General features: G+C 52.7%; 1 protein-coding gene across 1 annotated transcript in view; it reads left to right on the top strand.

Annotated features, from left to right (window-relative positions):
• The first annotated feature begins 1,661 nt into the window (after positions 1-1,661).
• The window catches only part of LOC140903910 (uncharacterized), a 49,968-nt gene continuing 41,255 nt past the window's right edge, over positions 1,662-10,374 (top strand). The window contains exons 1-6 of the mRNA XM_073325859.1: positions 1,662-1,790; positions 6,026-6,094; positions 6,630-6,842; positions 7,466-7,488; positions 9,259-9,374; positions 9,665-9,697. Of these exons, the coding sequence (XP_073181960.1) occupies positions 1,728-1,790; positions 6,026-6,094; positions 6,630-6,842; positions 7,466-7,488; positions 9,259-9,374; positions 9,665-9,697 (517 nt within the window). The 5' untranslated portion in view covers positions 1,662-1,727. The remainder of the gene's footprint in view (positions 1,791-6,025; positions 6,095-6,629; positions 6,843-7,465; positions 7,489-9,258; positions 9,375-9,664; positions 9,698-10,374) is intronic.

The following is a 10,374-nucleotide window of genomic DNA, read 5'->3' as shown; positions in this document are numbered from 1 at the left end:
CCTTTCTCTGGAAGTGATAGGCACTGTCAGGACAGGACTGTATTCCTAACAGCCCAATAGCACCTTATTTCAATGTGACTAGTTTGGAATGTGAGAAGGTGACCCGTCGCTTCCTAGCTTATGGCTGCCTCTGCTGCTTAGCCAGCGGCCTTAGCCTAAGCACAGGGCCTCAGACTGTGACAGTAAGAGAAGGCCCTTACACCAGCAGACAGTGATTTTTATTCTTTTTTTTATACCTCTAGAACTAGCCAAGTGATAAGAATACACCTAAATTCTTAAAGTACAGGCCTTTGCAGACAGGCCTGAATATCTATATCCTAACACCCACATCAATGAGTAGCCGGGGTAATAGTCAGAGGGTTGGATAATCCTCAACAATCCCTCCATAACGTCTCAGATACAGGCCCCTGGCAGGCAGCATACCTCCCAGGACGCCATGTCTGGGCAACAGATGGGTGCCTCCGTCCCCTCAGAAGAGAGTCATCAACTACCACTACCCTATGTTTCCTCCTGGGAGTAGTGGCTGCGATCCTCCCAACCTTGGGGGTACATGGCTTCGCCTCCTCCTCCTTTGGGGGTGATTCCCCATCACTCGTTGCCAGGGCAACATAACAGTTTTCCATCACCAGGGTGGGGGGGTTGGGAGTAGGGGTGGAGCACTGCTCGCTGCCAGAAGTAACCAGCAGCCAGTGTCCTCCCTGTGACAGAGCCATATCCTCCTCCCCCAGTAGTGTGACAGAAGTCCTCTGTAGCTGGATAGCTTCCTCAGCCTTGGATGCCTTCACATGAATACTCTCCAGGAATTCCTCCTGGGCACGGATGCTCCTCGGCCTAGCCACTTCCTCCTGTAGCTCAAGGAGTGTCGACTGTGTGCTGCAGACAGCTAATAAACCCGACTGCTTTTCCCGCTTTGTCACTGCACAGGCTGAAGGTGGGGTGCCTTGCTGCCTTGGGGGTACAAGTCTCGGCCAGGTGGCCAAGGCAGGGAGCTCACGGTGCCCAGCAGGGGTGCTGACGGCTCCGAGGTTTGGCTGAAGGAGGCGGTGAAGCCCAGGAGCTTGCCCTAGTGACAGGGTGAGACCCTAAGGGAGCCTGGCACACTGAAGGGGTCCTCCCAGGGATTGGTCCAGAGCAGGACGTTGTGGGTGCAGGAAAGGGCTGTGTCACGGTCCCTGTGAAGCCGGTCTGGGCAGGTGCCCTCCCGTTTGCTACCTGACTCCCTGAGTTCTGCCCCTGGAGCAGGTCCTGGCTGGAGCGGGGAGCAGGGGCTGATCCCTTGAGTTCATGCAGCTCCAATCCCTCCTGCAGCATCATTATCCCAGGGGAGCAGGCTCCCAGGGGCGGCGAGATCCGAGGGCCCGGGGCCCATTCAGTCACTTTCCTGCCCGGCCCCAGCGCTTCCGCCGGGGTCTCTCAATCCCCTGGATGGCGCCGCCGCCAAGCCAGCTTGGAACCGCTGCCCGCTCTCCGCTCTGTTCTCCCAGCACCAGCCGCTCTCCCCGCCGGGCTGCCTCGCAGGGACTTTCCCCCGCTGGAACCGGCCCCGCTGCCGGGCGAGACCCCCGAGGTCCCCCGCCCCGCCGAGCCGGGCTCCGGGTTCCTCTCTCGGGAGCTGGAGTCACCGAGCGTCACGAACCCCCCTGCGCGGGCCCCACCCGCCGCCGGGCCAATCCGGGGCGGAGCCGCCGCTCCCGCCCCCCCGCAGCCCTTTGTTCCGCCGGGGAGCCATGGCCGGGGCCGGGGGCCCAGCGCGGCGCCTGCTCCGGCCCCGCCGGTCGCGGGGCAGCGAGGTGGGCCGGGGCCGCGCGGCCGGGGGCAGATCCGGGGTCACAGGGGGCCTCTTGGGGGGGGCTCCGGGAGCAGATCCGGGGACTCTTGGGGGGGCTCTGGGGGCAGAACCGGGGTCACTGGGGGGCTCTGGGGGCAGAACCGGGGTCGCTTGGGGGCAGATCCGGGGTTGCTGGGGGGCTCTGGGGGCAGATCTCCCCGCGCTCCCCGCAGCCGGGGAAGTAACGGGGTGTCTGGGGCCAGGGGACGGGACGGGGAACGAGCCAGACAAGCCCCGATGCCGGGACAGAGACCAGGGAGCGTCCACACCTGGAGCACCAGGGGTCGGCACCACCCTGTTGCCGAGGGAAACTTGACAAAATCACCCTGCTCAGTGACGGACGGACGGGGGCTGGGGGGAGGGTTATGTCATTCGGGTCATTCAACGTTCCTTGAAAAATGACCACGGACTTCGACATTTTTGTCCCCAACGCTTGTGTCTATGTAGGGCCACGTTGCTGGTCCCTGGTGAACGCTGCAGGCAGATCAGGTCACCCCATCTCCAAAAGATGTTTGAGAATTGGGAAAGGTGCAGAGAAGGGCAATACAAGTGAGGAGGGGCATGGAACAGCTTCCCACTGGGGAGAGATTGAAAAGACCCTGAGACTTTCATCTTGGAAAAGAGATAACTGGGGGGGAATATGATAGAGGTCTATCAAATCATGGATGGTTTGGAGAAAGTGACTAGGGAAATGCTTTTACTCTTCCTGCAACACAAGAACCAGGAGTCACCCGTTGAAATTAACAGGCAGCAGGTTTAAAACAAACACAAGGAAGTACTTCTTCACACAAGGCATAATCAGCCTGGGGAGCTCGTTGCCATGGGATGTTGTGAAGGCCAAAAATACAACTGGGTTCCCGCAAAGACATTAGATAAATTCAGGGAGGACAGGCTGGTGAATGGCTGTTAGCCAAGATAGTCAGGGACATGCCCTCCCCCAGCTCCAGGTGTCCCTAAACTCTGCCAGAAGCTGGGACTGGATGACAGGGAGTGGATCTCGTGATAATCGCCCGGTTCTGTTCATTCACTCTGAAGCATCTGACACCAGCCACTGTCAGAGACAGGATACTGGGCTAGGTGGACCATTGGTCTGACCCAGTATGGCCCTTCTAATGTTCTTATGTGGGAAGAACAGCTGGAGCTGGGGATTGTGGGGCTGCTTGGGTTTGGGGGGAGTCAGAGCCAGACTTTGGGATCAGTTGGTGTGAGGGGTCTGTAGATGGGGGAAGTTCAAAGCTGGGCCTTGGGGGTGTTCCAGTGTGTGTGCAGGGGTCAGAGCTGGGTGTTGGGATGTGTGTGGTTTGGGGGGATATTTGGTTTGAGGGGGTCCATGTTCAGATCCAGCACATTGGGTATGTTGCGGTTGGAGCTGGGGAAGTTAGAAAGGAGCATAAACTCTGTCAAATGAAGTGTAAAAATATAATTAGGAAGGCCAAAAAAGAATTTGAAGAACAACTAGCCAAAGACTCAAAAAGTAACAGCAATTTTTTAAAAAATATATCAGAAGCAGGAAGTCTGCTAAACAACCAGTGGGGCCGCTGGACTAGTGCTAAAGGAGCACTCAAGGACGGCAAGGCCATTTCAGAGAAACTAAATGAATTCTTTGCATTGGTCTTCACGGCTGAGAACGTGAGGGAGATTCCCAAACCTGAGCCATTCTTTTTAGGTGACAAATCTGAGGCACTGTCCCAGATTGAGGTGTCATTAGAGGAGGTTTTGGAATAAACTGATAAACTAAACAGTAATAAGTCACCAGGACCAGATGGTATTTACCCAGGAGTTCTGAAGGACCTCAAATGTGAAATGGCAGAACTACTAACTGTAGTAGTTAAATCAGCTTCTGTACCAAAATCAGCTTCTGTACCAAATGACTGGAGAATAGCTAATGTGACACCAATTATTAAAAAGGGCTCCAGAGGTGATCCCAGCAATTACAGGCCAGTAAACCTGACTTCAGTACCAGGCAAACTGGTTGAAATTATAGTAAGGAACAGAATTGTCAGACGCACAGATGAACATAATTTGTTGGGGAAAAGTCAACATGGTTTTTGTAAAGGGAAATCATGCCTCACCAATCTACTAGAATTCTTTGAGGGGGGTCAACAAGCATGTGGACAAGGGGCATCCAGTGGATATAGTGTACTTTGATTTTCAGAAAGCCTTTGACAAGGTCCCTCACCAAAGGCACTTAAGCAAAGTAAGCTGTCATGGGATAAGAGGGAAGGTCCTCTCATAGATTGGTAACTGGTTAAAAGATGGGAAACAAAGGGAAGGAATAAATGGTCAGTTTTCAGAATGGAGAGAGGTAAATAGTCCCCCAGGGGCAAACCTATTCAACATATTCATAAATGATCTCATAGAATCATAGAATCATAGAATATCAGGGTTGGAAGGGACCCCTGAAGGTCATCTAGTCCAACCCCCTGCTCGAAGCAGGACCAATTCCCAGTTAAATCATCCCAGCCAGGGCTTTGTCAAGCCTGACCTTAAAAACCTCTAAGGAAGGAGATTCTACCACCTCCCTAGGTAACGCATTCCAGTGTTTCACCATCCTCTTAGTGAAAAAGTTTTTCCTAATATCCAATCTAAACCTCCCCCACTGCAACTTGAGACCATTACTCCTCGTTCTGTCATCTGCTACCATTGAGAACAGTCTAGAGCCATCCTCTTTGGAACCCCCTTTCAGGTAGTTGAAAGCAGCTATCAAATCCCCCCTCATTCTTCTCTTCTGCAGGCTAAACAATCCCAGCTCCCTCAGCCTCTCCTCATAAGTCATGTGTTCTAGACCCCTAATCATTTTTGTTGCCCTTCGCTGGACTCTCTCCAATTTATCCACATCCTTCTTGTAGTGTGGGGCCCAAAACTGGACACAGTACTCCAGATGAGGCCTCACCAATGTCGAATAGAGGGGAACCTGGGAAAAGGGGTAAACAATGAGATGGTAAAATTTGCAAATGATACAAAACTATTCAAGTCCCAGGCAGACTGCGAAGAGCCAGAAAAGGATCTCTCAAAACTGGGTGACTGGACAACAAAATGGCAGATGACATTCAATGTTGATAAATGCAAAGTAATGCACATTAGAACACATAATCCCAACTATACATATAAAATGATGGGGTCTAAATTAGTTGTTACCATTCAAAAAAGAGATCTTGGGTCATTGGGGATAGTTCTCTGAAATCATCCACTCAGTGTGCAGCGGCAATCGAAAAAAGCAAACAGAATCTTGGGAATCATTAAGAAAGGGATAGATAATAAGACAGAAAATTTCATGTTGCCTCTATATAAATCCATGGTACGCCCACATCTTGAATACTGCTTGCAGATGTGGTCGCCCCATCTCAAAAAAGATGTATTAGAAAAGATTCAATGGTTAGAGGTATGGAACGGCTTTTGTATGAGGAAAGATTAATAGAACTGAGACTTTTCAGCTTGGAAAAGAGACGACTAAGAGGGGATAGGATAGAAGTCTGTAAAATTATGACTGGTGTGGAGAAAGTAAATAAGGAAATGTTATTTACTCCTTCTCATAACACAAGAACTAGGGCTCACCAAATGAAATTAATAGATGGCAGATTTAAAACTAACAAAAGGAAGTATTTTTTTCACACAATGCACAGTCAACCTGTGGAACTCCTTGCCAGAGGATGTTGTGAAGGCCAAGACTATAACAGTTCAAAAAAGAACTAGATAAGTTCACAGAGGACAGATCCATCAATGGCTATTAGCTAGAATGGGCAGGGATGGTGTCCCTCGCCTCTGTTTGCCAGAAGCTGAGAATGGGCAACAGGGGATGGATCATTTGATGATGAGCTGTTCTGTTCATTCCCTCTGGGGCATCTGGCATTGGCCACTGTTGGAAGACAGGATACTGGTCTAGATGGGCCTTTGGTCTGACCTAGTATGGCCGTTCTTATGGTTGTTTGGGATGTGGGTGGGGCTGGGGAATATTTGGGGCTGAGGTTTGGGCTGCACCTGGCACTTCACCAGGGTGTCCTGTGTCTTTCTTGGAAAACCTGGTCCCGCTCTCACTGCCCCTGAGATCTTCCTCACTGAGGCAGAACTGTATCTGGCAAGAAAGTCGGAGTCCCAGGAGTTCTGCACAGGCATGTGCAGTGCAGGATTTGACCCTAAAATCTGAAAGCTCTGAGGCACTTTCGAGCAGTTTGTAACATCCCACCCCGCTTCTTCCAGGAGGCACCGGGAGAGCATCTGGCCTGTCTGCAAAAAGCCGAGGAGGAGAGGCAAAGCGCGGAGCTGCTGGTAGGTGCCCAGAGCCCCTTTCCCCTCAGGTTTGTCTGGGACCAGAGTGCCCTGAGTGACACCAAACGCAGGGCCCATCCAGCCAGCCTCAGACAGGAAAGCATCCCCACTGGAGCCCAGGGAGGGGGCAGGGTCAGACGTGGGAGCAACATGATGTGTTTAGGGTCCAAGAAGCTGCTGGGCAGGAGAGTGTCAGTCTGAGGCCTGGAGAGACCCAGCCCAAGGGCTGGTCAGAAATTATAGTGACCAGGGTTCCTTTCTAGCGCCTAGGGGAGACGGGGGAGAAGGAGAGGAAATGTGGGTGGGCAGAAGAAGAGTTTGGTTGAGTGCAATTTGGTGAGGTTTTGGGAGAAAAGCCCCTCCTGTTAGCCATGGACAGCTCACCCCGCCCTCCTTCCTCCACCCTTCCTGGCCTAACTGAACTCCCGTCACCCGCCGCATCAACAGTGTGTTCTGGTAAATAACTCCCCCATCTGCTGGGAGGCACAGTTCTGATTCTCCCCTCTTACCAAGCTGCCCTCTCCCTGGGTTGCAGAAACAGACTGAAGCTGAGCGGCAGAAGATCGTTGCGGAGTGGAAGGAGCTGCGAGGGTTTCTGGAGGAGCAGGAGCAGCTCCTGCTGTCCCAGCTGGAAGAGCTAGTCAGAGCCATTGTCAAGAGAAGGGATGAGGGCGTCTCCAGACCGGCTGGGGAGATTTCCCTTCTGGGAGGGAAGGGGCAGCAGCAGCCGAGCAGCCAATCCCTACAGGTCAGACTGGCTTATGGCAGTGGTAATACGCTGCTTCTCAGCCCTAGACCCCAATGCACCTCACAAGGTGGGGTCAGGGACATTATCCCTATTGTACAAAGGGGAAAGTGAGGCACAGGACGGAGCACGGTCCTGCCCACAGTCACACAGTGAGTCTGTGTCAGAGTCAGGGATGGGACCTGGGAGTCCTGGGTGCTCTAGCCCCAAGACCGTCTCTCCTGCCCTGTAAATGTCTGTCTGCATTTGCACTTTGAGGGTGAACTTCCCAGCCCACCCTCCCCCCGCCAGGCCCAAGGTCCCATGTTGTCCCAGGTTGGTGGGTTCAGTGGTGTGAGGGGACTTGGGGGAGCTCTCAGCACTAGGGGGAATATTCTCTTCCTGTAAAGTGCCTGGGGAGAGACTTTCCCCAATGGTGACCTCCTAGCAGGGACTTCTGGGGTTGCTGGGGGCAGATGTCCCAGCTGTGGGGGAGGGAGATGTCCCAGCTGTTCTCTGAACGTGAACCCAAGTGTCTGAAATTCCCCAAATACCTGGGGCTCCAGTGGTGACTCCCCTGCAGACCAGGAGGCCACCCCAGTCTGGGACAGGCCCATTTACAGCCTCTTCTTTCTCCCCCTCTGCAGGGTGCAGGATGCACTGAGAGCAGGTACGTCCTGGGCTCCATTTCCCGCGTTCGATTGGAAAGCGATGGTTTAGAATTGGAATTCCACTGCCGACGGTGCTTCCCCCGCTGTGACACACTGGCTGAATGCCTGAGATCACGTCTTTCCTTAGTGGCTGCCTCAGGACGGAGAAGAGCCTCTTACTATCTGACAGCTAATGAGGGCTGGCAAACATAGGGCCTGTGGGCCAGACCCAGCCTGGCTGGTGTATTTATGTGGCCACGTCACGTGTTCACAGTGTGCAGAATCTCAGCTTCTGTCTTTTTAAAATCGGATTCTAGTCTTCAGGGTTGCAAAGAAACCTTCCGAAATGCAAAGGGAGGCAATGCCGCCTTCCTGAGGGCTCGTCTACACTTGAAACGGTGGAGCTGCACTGCTGCAGTGTTTCAGTGTAGACGCTCCCTATGGCGATGGGAGGGGTTGTCCCATTGGCGTAGGTAATTCACCCCCCACCCCCCGACAGGCAGTAGGTAGGTTGATGGGAGACTTCCTCGTTAGACTTAGCATTGTCTACCGGGGCACTCAAGTTGGCTTATCTGCACTGCTCAGAGGTGCGAAAAATCCATACCTCTGAGTAATGTAGTTAAGACCCCCTGATATTCGAGTGCAGACCAGGCCTGAGTCTGTGAAACAGCCTGAAACCCTGGCTCAGAGATGTGTGAACTCCCCTGGCCCATGTGAATCTCATTGGTGTGTCAGCTGTAATGATGTCACTTGAAGGTCAACGTTAAACATTCCACTGCTGATCTCTTGAGCGGAGGGGATGGGAGTGAAGCCCTTGAGAGGTAGGAATAGGGAGTTGCTCTAGGGAGGGAAGATCAGAGGAGAGGCACAAGCTATGTCTACACTGGCAACTGAACAACAAAACTTTTGTCTTTCAGAGGTGGTAAAAAAAAAAAGCCTGAAAGACAAAAGTTTTGTGTGGCAAGTGCCAGTGTGAACAGCACGTTCTTGGCAGGAGCGCTCTCCTGCCGACAATGCAAACACCGCTCGTTGGGGGTGGAAGTGTTTTGTCGGGAGGAGAGCCGACAAACAATGGCTGCACTGCGTGACTTTTAGTGGCACGGCTGTAGTGACACTGCCTGTCACTAAAAGCTGTGTAGTGTAGACAAGCCCACAAAGACAAGGACGGGGGAAGGCAGGGAAACCGGGTAGAAATAGCAGAAGTGGGTGTTTTCCCTCTGAGTGAAAAAAGTTGTGACTTTATAAATAAGAGTAATTAAAAGGGCAGATTCCCCACCTTGATCTTTGTGCCTGGGTGTCCCCAGTTTATGCCCCAGCTGAAGGACAATGATAAAAAGTGGGATACAGTGCTCTCCACCAATGGGGCTGACACTCCTGGGGTCACTGCTTTAGCTGAAGTTCTCAGGGCTTTTGGCATTTGTCCAGGTTCAATCCCTGGGGAAGACCCGGGCTCTGTCTGTGGGCACTGTGAGCACATGGGATACGACCACTTTTTCGTCTCTGTCTCCTCCCTTTCCACATAATCCCAATGCTGGTGTCCCTTGTTACTGAAATAACCCAGAGTGGAGGGTGGCTCTGCACCCCAGCATGTCCCAGAGAGGGCACCAGAACCTGTCTCCATTCCGTGCCTCAGTGGCTCCCCACATCCCATGTCTCTGGGCCCATGGAGAGCACAGAGCTGTGGACAGGTGACATCACAGATGATAAAGCTCAGATGCAGGTTTCCTGGAGTTTGGGGGCTTCTGGGATTGGAGATCGGACCCATGTCTCACCCTTCCTGCTTTCCTCAGCAGGGAGGATGGGCCGTTTCAGAAGCCAGAGCCGGGGTTTGCGGAGCTGGAGAAGAGACTCAGCGATTTCTCTCTGAAAAGTGCCATCCTGCAGGAGGTGCTGCTGGGATTCAAAGGTGAATTGGAGTTTGGCAGCAGCGTCCCTTCTAGTTAGAGGGATCCTCGCCGTGGGGAGGAGTCAGGGCTATAGTGATGTCGCTGACCCTGGGCTCCGTCTCAGAGCTCCAGCTCAGGGAGTTGCCCTTCCCCATGCGAGTAGCCCTGTGGGGCTGGCTCTGCCTGAGTTATCAGCCTCGCTCTGGGTCACCATCTCATAATGAAAAGCAGGCATATTAGTAACCAATAGGAATATGCCCATGAACGCGAGGGCCTGGATTCTCACCTCTCCCATCCTCTCCTTCCCCAGAGACTCTGCGACTGGAGCTGGAGAGCAACACAGGTACGTTTCTGTCTCTGATGAGGAGGTTTCAGACCAAGAACCGTGTTAGCGGCAGGGGATTGCTGCCTCCAGCCCGAGATAAACCTGAAAGCAGTGGAACAGTGACTGCCCAGATCACTCCTGCGGTGATGTCTGGTGGGGGTCAGAGTGAATCCTGAGCTGACAGGCACAGTTCCCTTTGAGGAAAGGAACAAGAACCTGAGGGGTGTGAAATGGGGAGACGAAACTGAAACATCCATACGCAGGGCAGTCTGCAGCTTTAATGAGCAACTGAAAAAGGCCACAGGGCGGCCGCAGAGTCTCAGGAGTGAGGGACTGGAACCAAGCTATCCCTTGTCTAGACTGATGCTGAATGAGACATGGGGCTGCTATACTGTGTACAGACTGGCTGTGGAAGGGAAGAGAGCACTGAGTTGTACAGGGGCTCATCCTGAAAGAGGAGGGGGCTTCGCTAGTGGAGATCAGTGTTTCTCACACTTCACATTGGCGATTCTTTGTCTGAGGTAAAAAGAAAAGGAGTACTTGCGGCACCTTAGAGACTAACAAATTTATTTGAGCATAAGCTTTCGTGAGCTATGCTCAAATCAATTTGTCAGCTCACGAAAGCTTATGCTTAAATAAATTTGTTAGTCTCCAAGGTGCCACAAGTCCTCCTTTTCTCTTTGCGAATACAGACT

Source organism: Lepidochelys kempii, chromosome 27 (assembly GCF_965140265.1).
Source record: "Lepidochelys kempii isolate rLepKem1 chromosome 27, rLepKem1.hap2, whole genome shotgun sequence".
In the NCBI taxonomy this organism is placed as follows: Eukaryota; Metazoa; Chordata; order Testudines; family Cheloniidae; genus Lepidochelys; species Lepidochelys kempii.
Note: the sequence above shows the minus strand (reverse complement) of the source record. Positions and strands in the feature narration are given on the sequence as shown.